The sequence below is a fragment of the Bubalus kerabau genome, chromosome 20 (assembly GCF_029407905.1).
Source record: "Bubalus kerabau isolate K-KA32 ecotype Philippines breed swamp buffalo chromosome 20, PCC_UOA_SB_1v2, whole genome shotgun sequence".
Taxonomy (NCBI): domain Eukaryota; kingdom Metazoa; phylum Chordata; class Mammalia; order Artiodactyla; family Bovidae; genus Bubalus; species Bubalus kerabau.
In genome coordinates, this window is record NC_073643.1 from 2,359,634 (window position 1) to 2,376,250 (window position 16,617).

General features: G+C 42.3%; 1 protein-coding gene across 1 annotated transcript in view; it reads left to right on the top strand.

Moving 5' to 3' along the window:
* Positions 1-16,617, top strand: part of VOPP1 (VOPP1 WW domain binding protein) — a 170,559-nt gene that overhangs the window by 134,348 nt on the left and 19,594 nt on the right. Inside the window, exon 4 of the mRNA XM_055557253.1 lies at positions 1,578-1,714. Within this exon, the coding sequence (XP_055413228.1) occupies positions 1,578-1,714 (137 nt within the window). The remainder of the gene's footprint in view (positions 1-1,577; positions 1,715-16,617) is intronic.

A 16,617-nucleotide genomic window follows, 5' to 3' on the forward strand; every position in this document is an offset into this window, starting at 1 on the left:
CCTACCCAACTTTTCCTGTTGGCGCACCTATGCAGTTCCTTTCTACCCAGAAACATCTTCACTTCCCTTCAATTTGTCTCTTTCCATCATTCAGAATTCAGCTCAGATGTTGCTTTGAAGGAAAAGCTTTTGTGATCTCCCTTGGTCTGGCAGATACCCTCCTTAAACCTCTTGTTGCACTGAATTGCGCCCTTGAGATGATGAACACGGCTGTTATATGCGTTCCTCCCCAACCTATGACGCACCCCTCCTCCTCTTTCTTGGCACTATCAGAGTGGTAAATAAATAATTTTGTTACTTTGTTGTTTACTGTCCTCCTCCCCTATGACAACTCAAGTTCAGTGAAGGTGAGGCCCCACCTGTCTTACTCCTTATAATGCAAAGATTGGTCCTGGAGCCTGGCAGATGCTTCAGAAATTTTGTTGAATTAATAATGAATTATATGAAAGATTAGAAAACCACGATTTCAGTCCTCTTCTGAATCGTTTCCTGTCTGGTGCCCTTGATCTTTGTTCCTTCTCAACGTTCCAAGGTGTCTGGTAAATACTTATTGATGAATAGCCTTAACTCTTAATGTCATGTTTATATTCTCAAAGGCTTTATTGTCTACTCTTTCCTTAAATTGCATTCATGTGTGGACAGGTGCCTTTGACCATGACATGGCCAGCTCTGCTGTGTGTGCATCCTTCACAAGAATGTGTGTGTTGTTTGAGGTTCTGACGGGTTCTGTGAGTCCCATCATCGTATCAGTTTAGAGATGGACAAGTTTCTCAGCTATGTCTGTGTGGAACATTCAACTTGGCCCTGCTTCAAATGATTTCCCCTGTTGCTAGAAAAACTAGGTGAATGCTGAAGTGAAATGGGAAGTGCCATTTGTTCATTTTTTATTGAATGCTAGTGATCCAGTAGTCACTGAGAATCCTCAGATGATTTCAACAAACATCCGATCCTTCAAGGAGTCAGCTCTTGTCCATTAGACTGTGGGGTCACAATAAAAGGTCCAGCTATACTTAGAACCTAGAGATTTAAAAACAGCTTTTAAAATGAATTGTATTTTCTCTATTCCTATAGTTTCTCTAAAATTAAGACGTGCTGTAGAAAGGGCACTTTAAAAAAAATTTATAGATGTTCATGTAATAATGGAGAGAAAACTGTTAGAAAGGATCCCATGCTTACTCTTCTTGCTTTAACAGAAAAGAAAACTGCAGGGGGGTGGGGCGGGGTGGCAGGGGGTGGGGAAGACAGTGAGAACCAGCAGTAGGCTTCAAGCAGGATTGAAAAGGCATCTTCTGTTTTGACTAAATGTTGGGTTGAAGTCAGGGCCATGGACAGGGAAGAGCTGTACCAACCCTTTGAGGTCAATAGCCATTTGGAGCTTCGGAGGCAAAATGTTCATTTTGAGAGCTTCTTCATGCTAGTGGCCTCCATCCAGGGGCCCCCAGAGCTCTGATGCCAGGTGTCTCCCTGGTTCCTCCACTGGGACCATTCCCAGGGAGAGCGGTTGGGTAGGACCAGCCAGGGGAGTCCTGCCGTCTGCCTGGGCCTCTGCCCAGGCCTCACCCTGTGCTCTCGCCCAGGTTCCTCCTGATGATGGGTGTGCTCTTCTGCTGTGGAGCCGGCTTCTTCATCCGGAGGCGCATGTACCCACCACCGCTGATTGAGGAGCCGGCATTCAACGTGTCCTACACCAGGCAGCCCCAAAACCCCACTCCAGGTCAGCCAAGCCCTCTGCCCTTGTCTGTCCTCCTTTCAGTTTACATGTCCTCTGTAAGCATTTGCTAAGGGCACTGCCATGGACTATGCCGGAAGAAAAATTCAGGCCACATTTATTCATTTAAGTTCTGATGCATTTGTGCTAATAAGAAATTCATTGTCTGTTGTATTATATGTCTATCACCTCATATTTTTACCTTATTATTGGTGCATCTTTTATACACGTTTATGCAGTTCATGGGGGCTTCCCAGGTTTCAGTGGTAAAGAATCTGCCTGCAATACAAGAGACACAGTTGATACCAGCTAGATCCCTGGGTTGGGAAGGTCCCCTGGAGGAGGGAATAGCAGCCCACTCCAGTATTCTTGCCTGGAGAATCCCATGGACAGAGGAGCCTCGTGGGCTACAGTCCTTGGGGTCACAAAGTCAGACAACTGAGCATGCACACATACATGCATATGTGGTTCATATATGCACATTATTTTATCTTTTTTCTCAAAAATTATTTCACATATAAATTTTTATGTAGAAAGTGTAATATTCTTGCCATTCTTAATGCTTCTGGACTAAATATTAATCATGTTGTGTGTGTGTGTTAGTTGCTCAGTCATGTCTGACTCTGCAAACCCCATGGACTGTAGCCCAACCAGACTCCGCTGACCGTGGAATTCTCCAGCAAAAATATTAGAGTCGATTTTTATGCCCTTCTCCAGGGGATCTTCCTGACCCAGGAATCAAACCTGGGTCTCCTGCATTGCAGGCAGATTCTTTACTGTCTGAGCCACCAGGGAAGCCCATTCATCATGCTGCTGCTGCTAAGTCACTTCAGTCGTGTCTGACTCTGTGCGACCCCATAGATGGCAGCCCACCAGGCTCCACTGTCCCTGGGATTCTCCAGGCAAGAACACTGGAGAGGGTTGCCATTTCCTTCTCCAATGCAGGAAAGTGAAAAGTAGTCTGTCATAACTGATCATTTGTTTTCTTTTGTTTTGCTTTTTATTCCTTCAGTCAGTAGGCATGTACTGTGCATTTATTAGTAGTATCATGAGTACTTGTTACTTGTGCTGCTATAGACATTTTTGCACAAGTTACATTTGGCCTATTTATGGAACATTACCCAGAGTGGTGCCCCAATGTCAAAAAGAATTTGTGGTTTCTTAATTCTTATAAAACACTGCTTTAACTATCTAAACTCAGACATACTGTAGTGGGTGAATTCCAGTTTCCCTGGGGACACAGGCCCGTTCCTTGTTTTGACATTAAATTTGAGGAGGAGGTTTGTGAGGGGCTCTGCAAGGCTAGGGAGGCCATGCTCCTGGAGCTCCTGTCTTTCGCCGTGTGGTGGGCTGGGGGTTGCATGGCTTCCCTGGTGCCTTGAGGGTGGAGGGCAGGGTTTCTCTATTCCTCATACACTGTAGAGGGAGTCAGAGGTCTAGGAGCAAGTTCTGCTTGGGTTTTTACAGAATTTCAGTTCTATAACGTAAGTCATAAGGCCTGCTGCACAGAGTGAGGCCTGTAGTTAATGATACTATCATATACTCACAAATTTGCTAAAAGTGGAGATCTTTTTTTCCCCCGTTGAAGGATGGTCGCTTGACAGCCTTGTTTCTGTTTTACAGCAAAGTGAATCAGCCATATGTATACACATATCCTCTCCCTTCTGGATTTCCTTTCCATCTAGGTGACCACAGAGCATCCTGTAGAGTTTCTGTACTATTCACTAGTATCTGTTCCATGCATAGTGGTGGCAATCCCAGTCTCCCAATCCACCCCACATCCCACTTCCCCTCATGGTATCCATAGGTTTATGGCATATATTGCGGTGATGGCTTCACAGTGTATTTTTATTTCTAAAGTCATCAAGTAGTAGACATTAAATATGTTCACCTTTTTGTATGTCGATCAAACCTCAGAGGAAAAAGAAGTTGGAGACTGAGTGTGACAAGAGCTCTCTCTCTCTGTGCTTTAGACAGAGATACAGGGATGGTCATTTGCTGCTCTGTTCTTTTATAGTTTTATTCCACCAGATACTCTCTGGGATTTAAAAAAAAAATCACCTTTATTATTGTTTACAATGTTACTAAAAATCTGAATATGTATTTTTCACAACAGTTCAGAGGTTGTTGTACCTTAAACTTGCTCTCAAGGTTAGTACCACTTTTCATGCATAAGTGGATTTTTATTCTTTCCTATTTGGAAATGTTTGTATAGCTTCAGATCTGCTCCAACATATGGCAAAGTGAAAAGTTTCACTTAAAATGAGAGGCCAAACCTAAAGTTTATCAGGATTAGTCTGACTTTTGAGTGCTTTGATTTCTTTTTTCAAGAAGCAGAGAATAGAGCAGAGAAGTGGGTAAAAGACTAATGAATTTCCTTTTTCTTCCACCTTCATAACATGGATTTTGAGTGTCCCATGTGGCCAGAGATGCAAGGTGCTGTGTGTGCTTGGCCCATGGTGTCAGGCCTGGGCTGGTCTAGGGCGCACAGCTCCCACTGGATGTCCTCAGCCTTTCAGTGTTTCCAAACACGGAGGCCCTGCAGCCTCTGTCAGCCTCTCTCCTCGGCCCCACCTCTTTTCTGCATTGCAGCACACGTCTTTCTGACTGGAGTCCTCAGTCCCCCTATAATAAATATGTCATCGACCCTACAAGTCTTCCTTCATTCAGACTCTTACCTCACCCCTGAGCAATGCCTACTAAAAATTTCCAGTCACTAGTCTCTGCCAGTTCTTCTCTGTCTTCCATGTTGCCACTAGAAAGTTCTTTGGGGACAAAAGAAGCACATAGGTCATGTTATTCTCCTGCTTAAGATAGTGCATGGGCTTCTCTTTTTTCCACATCCTTGTCAACAAGTGTTGACACTTGTTATTTCTTATCTTTGGTAATAGCCACTCTGACAGGTGTGAGGCGATAGCCCATTATGGTTTTATTTGCATTCCTTGGTGGTCAGTGGTGTTGAGCTCCTTTTCATGTCCCTATTGGCCATCTAGATATCTTCTTTGGGAAAATGTCTATTCAGATCCTCTGCCTATTTTTAATCAGGTTGTTTAGGTTTTTGTTGTTGAGTTGTAAGAATTCTTTGTATCCTGAATATTAACCCTTATCAGATATATGATTTGCAAATATTTTCTCCCATTCAGAAGGTTGCCTTTTTGTTTTGACAGTGGTTTCCTTCACCTTGTATTTGTGTGTCTTTGCTTTGGTTTCTCTTGCCTGAGGAGACATGTCCAAAAAGATAGTGCTAAGACTGGTGACAAAGAGCTTACTGTCCATATTTTCTTCTAGAAATTTTTTGTTTTCAAGTCTTACAATCAAGTCTTTAATCCATTTGAGTAAATTTTTGTGTGCAGTATATAGTAGTTGTCTAGTGTGATTCTTTTGCATGTGGCTGTTCAGTTTTCCCAACTCCATTTGTTGAAGAGACTATCCTTTCTTCATTGCACGTTTTTCATCTCTTTTTTGTAAATTAATTGTTTATGTCTGTGTGAGTTTATCTCTGAGCTCTTAATTCCATTCCATTGATCTCTGTGTGTGTTTTTCTGCTAGTACCATGCTCTTTTGATTCTTATAGCTTTGTAGTGTCATTTGAAATCAGGGGGGATGTGATACACCTCTAGCTTTGTTCCTTTTTTTGTCAGGATTGCTTTGGCCATTTGGGGTCTTTGGGTTTCATATAAATTTTAGAATTTTTTGTTCTATTTCTGTGAAAAAAAATGTCATCAGGATTCTGATAGTGATTGCATTGAATCTGTGGATTACTTTAGGTAATATGGACATTTTAACAGTGTTAATTCTTCTAATCCATGAGTACGGGATATCTTTCAGTTTCTTTGTGTTATCTTCAATTTCTTTCATCAGTGTCTTACATAGGCCTTTTACCTCCTTGGTTAATTTATTCCGAGATATTGTATTCTTTCTGTTGTAATTATAAATGGGATTGTTTTCTTAGTTTCTCTTTCTGCTAGCTCATTGTTAGTGCATAGAAACAACAATGATGCTTGTGTATTGATTTTGTCCCCTGCCACTTTACGGTGTTTATTATCTCTAATACTTTTTGTTGGAGTCCTTAGGGTTTCCTGTATCATGGTGAGTTCTAATCTCTATGTATACTTTGGGCTCCCCACTGGGCTGAGCCCTTAGTGCCAGGACTCACGTCTCAGGCACCAAGGTGATTTACATCTTCCAGCTGAGTCAGCCTGGGGCAAGGATTTTCCATGGCCACACTTGGAGCCTCAGTCAATCCATATTTACTTCCCACTTGCTCAGGTGCTGCAGGTGCCCGGGACACAGACTGCAGCCTGGTTTCCAGCCCTCACTCACATCACTGTGCTCTGTAGGCTTCACACAACCATGTGTGGAACACTGTGTCATTGCACAAGTAACTGTACAGTCACTGACTGTGATGAGAGGTATGTAGAGAAAGTTCAGGATGCTGGCAAGCCAAGTAAATGGGAAGCACAATCTGTTATATGGATGGAAGGAACCGAAGAGTTTGTAAGTATATTTAAGTGGAAGTAAGGCAGGAGGGCTGGAGACTGAGGAGCAGCCAGCAAGGGTCCTGTACCTTCCTTTGCTGCCAGAATTTCACATGTCTGCCCACTGAGACCTCTGAGCCGCAGAGTCCAGGTGGCTCTAGTCAGTCCCATAACTTCGGCATCAAGGGCTGCTGCCTTTGTAGGCAAGGCGGACGTAGGCGTCTAATGCAGCAGAGACACCACATCAACAATCCTGACTCTCCCTAGGGATACTGGGGGTCACAATCAAGGGTCTAGCAGAGTGTCTCCCACTTCTCTGGTAGTTCAGTTTGGCCCGATTCTACCCTGCAGTTTGGGGCCTTCAGAGAATTGGGGGCTGTTAATTCTCCTCCACTGCCATCTCATAATGCAGCCACCTGTGGGGCCTGTGGAAGGATCCCCACCTTCTGCTGGGAGGTGCTGGTGTGGGAGTCTGCAGGGATCTACCATCCCCCTCCATGCGTACAGTATGAAATGTTCAGTCCCAAATGTATCAGAGCATCATAGTAAGGCTTGTTTTGTTCCATGGAAGTATACAGTTCCCATACTTTCACCACCAGATCCAGAGCTCTGTCCTTAGTTAATAGTGGGGTGTTTGGGAACAATTTACTTTGATTTTTTACAATCAGTGATAATGATGAAAAAATAGGATCTGTTAGTTCCTATAATGGGGCCTGAAGACTCACCTCTTCCCATGGGTGGGGTTCAGCTGTGTGCTTTGGTGGGGTGGGGGGTGGTAAGGGCATTCGTGGAGCCAGACTGGGAAGGCAGCCTTGCGCTGATGGGTGCGCTGACTGCGCAAGGTAGGCGCTCAGGCCCTGGAGGAGCCTGGCGGGTGTGGAGGGAGATGGGAGCAAAGGGAGCACGGGGCACATCTGCCCATCTGCCCGGTGCTCTGTTTTCCCTCTGCTGCTGATCTAGAGGAAGGGAAGTGGATTCTGGTGGGTTGTGCTTATTCATGAAGAAGAAAAGGCAAGTTTTCTTCTTCTGTTTTTTGAGAATAAACAGTCAATTCTATTGGGCTCAGCATAGGAATCCATGGGTCTTGAGGACCTCTTTGAATTTGTCAATTTTCTTTTTTTTTTTATTTTTTTAAATTTTATTTTATTTTTAAACTTTACATAACTGTATTAGTTTTGCCAAATATCAAAATGAATCCACCACAGGTATACATGTGTTCCCCATCATGAACCCTCCTCCCTCCTCCCTCCCCATTCCATCCCTCTGGGTCGTCCCAGTGCACCAGCCCCAAGCATCCAGTATCGTGCATCGAACCTGGACTGGCAACTCATTTCATACATGATATTTTACATGTTTCAATGCCATTCTCCCAAATCTTCCCACCCTCTCCCTCTCCCACAGAGTCCATAAGACTGTTCTATACATCATTGTCTCTTTTGCTGTCTCGTACACAGGGTTATTGTTACCATCTTTCTAAATTCCATGTATATGCGTTAGTATACTGTATTGGTGTTTTTCTTTCTGGCTTACTTCACTCTGTATAATAGGCTCTGAATTTGTCAATTTTCTTCTCTAATCATCTCACTTACTGAGTAAGGCTTGGGAATACCCAGGGATTATCTTCCAGAGAATTTCTGTCTTAAGTCAGTTCAGTCAGTTCAGTCACTCAGTTGTGTCTGACTCTTTGCGACCCCAGGGATTACAGCATGCCAGGCCTCCCTGTCTGTCACCAACTCCTTGAGCTTAGTCAAACTCATGTCCATCAAGTTGGTGATGCCATCCAACCATCTCATCCTCTGTCGTCCCCTTCTCCTCCTGCCTTCAATCTTTCCCAACATCAGGGTCTTTTCCAATGAGTCCATTCTTCGCATCAGGTGGCCAAAGTATTGGAGTTTCAGCTTCAGTATCAATCCTTCCAATGAATATTCAGGACTGATTTCCTTTAGGATGGACTGGTTGGATCTCCATGCAGTCTAAGAGACTCTCAAAAGTCTTCTCCAACACAACAGCAATACCACAGCAACACCACAACAACTCTGCCTTAAGAGTTGTGTTCAAAAGGCAAGTTTTAAAGAACCAGTACTCTTGCCCTGGAGGACTGTGGGAGGGCTCACTCATTTCCTGCATGCAGAGGGGCACATGTTAGCGTTTTGGCAGGACCAGCTCCCCAGCCCAACAAGGCTGAGTACAGAAGAGCAGAGACCTGCATGTGATCAAGATGCTCAAAACTGGGGTGAGGCATGGCAGCTTCGTGGTTCTGTGGCACTGCTGTGTGTTGGAACAGGACTGGGGGGAAGGAAACTGGCTAACTAGGTATGAAAGCTGAGGTGATGAGGTGGGGCTTCAAGACCATCCAGAAACCAAGAAACAAAGGTTGAAGCTGTTGGTCAAAGGCAGAGGCCTGCATCCAGCTCACTAGGGCCTTTGCCAGCATAGAGAGCAGAGGCGTGCAGTGAAGCTGGTCTGGGGACCCAGGAGAGGCAGCTGGATGTGGCGCCAGAAGGACTGAGGTCTGTTGGGCCTGGGGGGGGCACTGTCGGGCCTAGGGTGGGCACTGTCTCTTCTGAGCCTCTGTGCCCTGTCTGCAAAATGAAATTGCATAAAGAAAAGCGGTCCCAGTTATTGTCTTATGTCCAGAGGTGGCCAGAGTGTGACTGGAGATGGTTAGAGCTCCCTAAGAGGCTTAGCCTCCCGCCTCCCATGCCCCTGGAAGGGTCCTGAATATACCCTTCTGGGTACTGAGGAAAGGTGGACTTTGTTCATTCAGAAAACACTGGCTGACGGGCAGTGTCATACACAGCCTAGTGGCCATGGGGAACTCTATATTTGAAAGCTGGTAAGAGAGTAGATCTTAAAAGTTCTCATCACAAGGGAAAAAAATGTCTAACTATGAGGTGATGGGTGATAACTCATTTGTGGTAATCACAATGTACATGATTACCAAATCATCATGCATGCAATGTTATATGTCAGTAATACTTCAATAAAACTGGAGAACGTTTACAACAGTGGGAAGAATGTAAAACCTTGGCTACAGCAGAACTGTGGGCCCGGAGGAGAGTAGGGCTGGATTTCAGGGTGATCAGAGCAGGGCCTGAACTTGTACACTTGAGACTGAATGTGGGGAGAGGGTTTGGGGCCACAAAGAAAAAGATGATGATGTTATGGTCTCTTTTCTTTATGGCATATTATGTGGCACTCAAATTGATAGTCAAGATGAGGGCTGTGGAACTGCGGCAGGACAAGCATGAAGCTGTGTTTAGGGATGAGGGTGGGCCCTCTGTTACAGAGTGGGCCCTTGTGTGATGACGCAGGTGCACAGACTGGAGAGAACAGTTGGTAATGACATCTGTGATGTTAATATGGTTTAGCAATGTTAACTATCCTTAACAGTGGTTTCCTTTCATATGACTGGTACTGATTTTTAAAATACTTAGAAGTAGATGGAGTATTCCCACTGGGAGATACTTTCTTTCCTTTCCATTAGTGAGTTTGTTGATGGTTTTCTGACTGTTCTGGTGCCCTGATCCTGTAGTGCCCCGATCCTATACTAAATCGGTCAACCTGCAGTCATGGTGCGTGAGTGCATGCTAAGTCACTTCAGTCCTGTCCGACTCTTTGCAACCCTACGGACTGTAGCCCACCGGGCTCCTCTGTCCTTATGATTCTCTAGGCAAGTGATGGTAGTGGCCTGAATAAATGATGCAAAATGAAGGAGAATGGAAATAGTAGGAAGTATGTTTTGACAGTTTTTTACCTTCCAAATCAAAGCTGAAACACACACAGGGCTGCTTCAGGTGTGAAGACAAACTGTGTTTGCCTTTTTTTGTGGGATGTGAGGGCCCCGGTGTTCATCTTTGTGTTGGCAGAATTTCAGCTATATAATCTACAAACCCTGACAGGTCAACCTGAAAGACCAGGTACCTAATACAGAGACAACTTTCAACTCCCTTCTTCCCCTCCTCCCAACGAAGCAGTAAAAGAAAGGCATCTTTGTGATCACTGATCCTTGCAGGAGAAAACACAAAGGGTCAGGCCTTCCTGCTCCCTTCCTCAGACTGACCAGTATGACCAGTCTTTTGTGTATCTTCCAAGAAATAATCCATGATTGTCCTAACATATATATGAAAATGAACATCTTTTTAATACTGATAAAAATAACTTTGGATAATGAGGATATAACTTGAGTCATATATTGAATAACGTCAAAGTATGTAAAACAAAAACTCAAGAAATAGGGAAGTATGATGGAAACTGTCAAATGTCAATGCATTATTATTCATTTGCTCAAAATACGAAAGCGAATGGAGTATTCCAAAGAATTTATCAAATTGTCCATGACAAAGAAAATCTGAGTAAGTCTGCAAGAGCAGAAGCAACAGACCTTGGTGTCTGGACTAGGACATTCTGGGGGCCGTTTCTAACCTGTGCCTGTGGCACATGTGGGAAGCGACTCCATTCTGCAAAGCCTCCAGCATCTCAACTGTGAGGCTGAGCTCTTAGGAGACTGTCTAGGGTGATTGCCTGTGAGATGATGCAGCACCGTGCTTTAGCACAGGGCCTGAGACCTCAGAGTGAATGGCAGTGGTTGCTGCTACTAATATTACTAAAACTTATAGTTTTAAGAAATCTATTCAACATAAATAAGCAAATTAATCATCTTCTAATCCACTTGGAAATGAAAGAATACCCCCCTAAATTACTCCTTGAGTAAATGAAGTATAGGATGAGGGAAGACCCTGAAGTCCTGACCTGCTCCCACACCCTCACTCCAGACCTCCCGCGCCACCTTCCTATCAGGGTGAACCACAGCTCCACGGCTTCTCAGAGGCCTTCTCAGGTTTCCACCAGCTCTGCCTCCAGAGCTACACCTCTGATGGAGATGATCAGAAGACCTCCTAACTAGTCATCCTGCTTCCCTAGCTCCTACTTCAGTCTACGGATTTCCAGAAGAGCAACCAGAGTGAAAACAGAAGTCAGAGCACAGTTCACAATCAGAAGTCCTCACAGTGGCCATAGGCCATTTCTAACTGAGCGTTTCACCTCTGCCTGCTCCATTCTCACCCACGTCTCCTGCTGTCTGTCCTCCTGGCCCTCGTTCCACTCTCGCTGCTCATGGACTTTGTGATTTTCCTCAGAACTTCCAGACTGCCATGCTGATGTTCCTTCTGCATTTGCACCTTCCTCCCCCTGTACACATGCTGCTTCTCCATCACCTGCTCCCCCTGTACATGTAGCAGCTCCTCCAACCCCTTCTCCCCCACACATCTGCTCAAGTTTGGCTCCTTCATTTATTTCTAGCTGTTTCACCTCCCAAAGACCTTCCCTTTGCAAACAGTGAAAAATTGTACTCTGTTTTCTCTTTTTATCCCCACTTTATTTTTATCTTTAACACTGTCATCAGTAACATACTACATACTTCTGTTTTTATATTTTTTATTTCTCTTAACTGCAAGTGCCATAAGGATTTGAGAATTTCTGTTTTCATCATTGCTGTGTCCTAGGTGTTCATAACAGTGCTCAGTTCAGTTCAGTTCAGTCGCTCAGTCGTGTCCAACTCTCTGCGACCCCATGAATCGCAGCACACCAGGCCTCCCTGTCCATCACCAACTCCCAGAGTTCACTGAGACTCACGTCCATCGAGTCAGTGATGCCATCCAGTCATCTCATCCTCTGTCGTCCCCTTCTTCTCCTGCCCCCAATCCCTCCCAGCATCAGAGTCTTTTCCAATGAGTCAACTCTTCGCATGAGGTGGCCAAAGTACTGGAGCTTCAGCTTTAGCATCATTCCCTCCAAAAAACACCCAGGGCCGATCTCCTTCAGAATGGACTGGTTGGATGTCCTTGCTGTCCAAGGGACTCTCAGGAGTCTTCTCCAACACCACAGTTCAAAAGCATCAATTATTCGTGGCTCAGCTTTCTTCATAGTCCAACTCTCACATCCATACATGACCACTGGAAAAACCACAGCCTTGACTGGCAAGTAGTAAAACTTCAGTGTTTGTTTAATTATCAATGTGAATTATTAGTGTAATTAACAAGTGAATTAAGTATCAATGAAAAATTAATACAGAAACATATGCAGTGTAAGTAAGCTGGCATTCAAACTTAAATTCATGGCCTTATTCTTTGTTAAAAGTTTAAAATAAGAAAGCGAGTTAGCTGACCCCCTTCTTAAAAGAGGTTCTGAAATTAATAAAATAAAGTCATAAAAAGTACTAAGGTATACATAATAAAAACTGTAAGTTAATCAAAGCAAAGAGAAAAATTGATTTGCAGATCTCAAAGTTAGTGCTTTGTAAAAAACAATAAAAGTAAATGGTATTGCCAATATATATTCAGAAAAAAACTATAATTGTAAAATATACATGTACCCGATGTTCACAGGAGCACTATTTACAATAGCTAAGACATGGAAACAACCTAAATGTCCACTGACAGATGAATGGATAAAGAAGATGTTGTACATATATATACTACTACTCTACCATAAAAAGAATGAAATAATGTCATTTTCAGCCACATTGATGGACTTCTCATACTAAGTGAAGTAAGTCAGAAAGAGAAAGACATACATCACATGATATCATTTGTATGTAGAATCTAAAATATGACACAAGTGAAGTTATCTACAAAACAGAAGCTGGCTCAGAGACAGAACAGACTTGTGGTTCCCAAGGGGGAAGTGAATGGGGAAGGGATGGAGTGGGGCTTTGGGACTTCTAGATGCAAGCTATTATAAATAGAATGGATAAACCACCGGGTGCTACTGTATAGCACAGGGAACTATATTCAATATTCTGTAATAAACTATAATGGAAAAGGATATGAAAAGAATGGAAAACCTTGCTGTACAGCAGAAATTAACACTACATTGTAAATCAACTCAGTTCAGTACAGTTCAGTCGCTCAGTCATGTCCAACTCTTTGCGACCCCATGAATCGCAGCACGACAGGCCTCCCTGTCCATCAGCAACTCCCGGAGTTCACTCAGACTCACGTCCATCGAGTCAGTGATGCCATCCAGCCATCTCATCCTCTGTCGTCTATACATCCATAAAATAAATTTTAAAAAGTAAATTACAATGCCATTCCCATCCCAATAAATCTAACTGGTAAAACTAGGTAAAGAAAATATGAAATGATAACTGAAAACATTACATATCCATAGGAGATTAAAAATGACAAAGAACTATACCTGAAATGGAAAATTTTGGTAAGATAAGAAATGTACATTACCAAAGATGCATTAGAATATTGAAAAGGTAAGTGGTCCAAAAAGCAAGCAAGAGTTTGAGGAAGTTTGCAGAGAGTTAACTTTCAGCTCCAAATTCATATGGTATCTTTGAAACTTTTTAAGAAACAGCTCATTTGAGTGCTTATGAATTACTGCAAGTATAGAGAATTATAGAAATGTAGAAAAATTATAGAAATTATATAAAAAACAAAGCAATTTATTTTGTACAGCTACTGTAACTTGGAAATGAACACCAAAATAAAATTCTTTTGAATCATGTTTAATGAGCATAAATACAAAAATCTTGAGAGACTGATTAAACAGTGTGTCAAAGAAGTAAACGACCATGTCCATCAGTCTACCACAGAGCAAGCTGTTAACAGTGCAAGTTACATCAGGAAGCAATGATTGGCAGAGAATTCTGGGGAGAAGGTGGAATCAGAAGCACCAGAATTGTTTTCCCTCACCTAGACAAAAATTGTACTGGCAGAATCTGTCTGATGTAACTATTTTGGTAATCAGAAGTCTGTTGAAGGCTTAGAACTTCCAGGGGAAGACTTAGAGGGCAAACTGAAGTTCATTTTGGTCGTTATCAGCTCTTGGCACAGTAGCAGCTACCTAAGCCCTGGCCCTAGGCCACCTGGGAGGCACTGTGCACATGATGCTGGGGCAGCTTGTACGAGGCAGAAGCAAAAAGGACCCTGTCCTCCGAGTATCGGGGATCTGTGCTCTGGTTGCTGTTTGCTGCTTCTTATTAAAGAGAGGGCAGCCACTGTTGCACCGTCCCACACTGTTGCGAGCCCTTCTCCCTCCAGCCAAAGCGACCTCCAGGAGATGGGAATGCCTGGTGCCCTTCCCCACGCCCCATGGTTTTTCACCTTTCCCCCTCTTGGGAGCCAGAAATTAAAGATGAAAACATTCAAAACAACTTCATATGGAAAAAAAATTACTCAGTGACTACACATCCCCAGGGAAGGGCTCAGAAAAGACCAAAGAACACCTTAAATTTATACCTCAGGCTTTTCCTTTGCACAGAGACAGCCTACAATAACAGCAACAAAAACCCAAACAGTAAGCAAAAACAAAAATGAAAAACAGTAAAACACTGGGGAAGTAATTTCCAGAAGAATCTGATTTCCCAAGTTATCACATTGTTCAATTCAAATGTTCAGTGATCAAAAAATGCATAGAAAGAAAGGAAAGTATGGTTCATCCAAAGTAAACAATCAAATCAATAGACTGTCCCTGAAAAAGACCTATAGCATGTTTCAATGCCACCCATGGCAGATTCATGTTGATGTATGGCAAAACCAATACAATATTGTAAAGTAATTAGCCTCTAATTAAAATAAATAAATTTTTTAAAAAATTAAAAAAAAAAGACCTATAGCACATCTTCTAGACAAATCTTTTAAAGCAACTCTCTTAAAGATGTTCAAAGAACTAAAGTAAGATGTGGAGAGAATTTAAAAAAAAAATGTGTGAACAAAATAGAAATATCAGTAAAGAGATGGAAATCCTAAGAAGATATGAACAAAAAATTCTGGAGCTGAAGAGTACAATAACCAAAACGAAAAATTCACTACATGATTCAAAGGCAGATTTGAGCAGACAGAAAAAGGATCAGGAAATTCGAAGATTAGATAATGGAAATTATGTAGTCTGAGGAACAGAAAGAAAAAAGATTGAGAAAATTGAACAGAGCCTCAGACCTGTGGGGCCTCATCAAGCAAATCAACATAGGCATCATGGGAGTCTCAGAAGGAGAAAAGAGAAAAAAGGAACAGGGAATATTTAAAGAAATAATGGCTGAAAATGTCAAAAATTTGATGGAAAGCATGCATATAAGCATCCACTCCAAGTAAGAGGAACTCAGAGATCCACACCAAGACACAAAATCAAACTGAAAAGCCAGGCACAAAGAGAAATCATGAAAGTAGCAAGGAGAAGAAAATCACAAATAAGGGATCTTCAATATAATTATAAGCAGATTTCTCATTAGAAATCATGGAGGCCAGAAGGAAGTGGGACAATATATTCAAATAAAAGAATAAAAATTGTCCATCAATAATCTGATATCTGGCAACACTGTCCTTCAGGTTGAGGGAGGAATTAAATCATTCCCAGACAAATCAAAGCAAGGGAGTTCATAACCACTAGACCTGCCCTGCAAGAAATGCTCAAGGGAGACCTGCAGGTGAAATGGAAATACAATAAATAGTTATTCAAAGCTGTATGGGTAAAGGAAGATCTCAATAAAAGTAAGTACTTAGGAAATTATAAAGCCAATAGTATTGTACCAGTGATTTGTACTTTACTTTTGGTTTTCTACTTGACTTAAGATACTGTTATATATAAAGAAGGAAAGTTATTAGTATAAATCTAGTAGTACTATAATGTTGCTTTTTAACTCCCAAATCTTTTCTACATAATTTAAGAAACTAATATATTTAAAAGAATTATTAGTTTATGTTTTGGAGATCAGACAACATATGAAGATGTAATTTTGTGACATCAGCCACTGAAAGGGGTGGGGACAGAACTTTAAAGGAGTAGTTTTTGTACGTAATTGATGCTGAGCTGGTATAAATTCAAATTACAGTGAACCCTCTATATCCACAGTTTCTGTGTCAATGGATTCAACCAACTGTAGATCAAAAATATTTCCAGAAGATTCCAAAATGCAAAACTTGGATTAAACACATGATGGCAACTATTTACAGAGTATTTACATGATGTTAGGTATGATAATGGAGAAGGAAATGGCAGCCCACTCCAGTGTTCTTGCCTGGAGAATCCCAGGGACGGGGAGCCTGGTGGGCTGCCGCCTATGGGGTCACACAAAGTCGGACACGACTGAAGCGACTTAGCAGCAGGTATGATAAGTAATCTAGAGAAGATTTAAATGGGAGGATGTGCATAAGTTATATGCAAATACTACATCATTTTCTGTAAAGGACTTTGAGCATCCACAGATGTTCATTCATATCTTCAGGGGCTCCTGGAACTGTTGGATGACTGAACAGTGTCTAACAGTAGGATGTTTAATGTAATCTCCTTGGTTAACCACAAATAATTAGCTATAGAATACACAAAAAGAAATGAGAAAGGAATTAAACTTTGCTTTCAAAAGACCCACTAAGCATAAAACATTGCACTTCAAAAAAGCCACTATACACAAAAAAGTAAAAATGC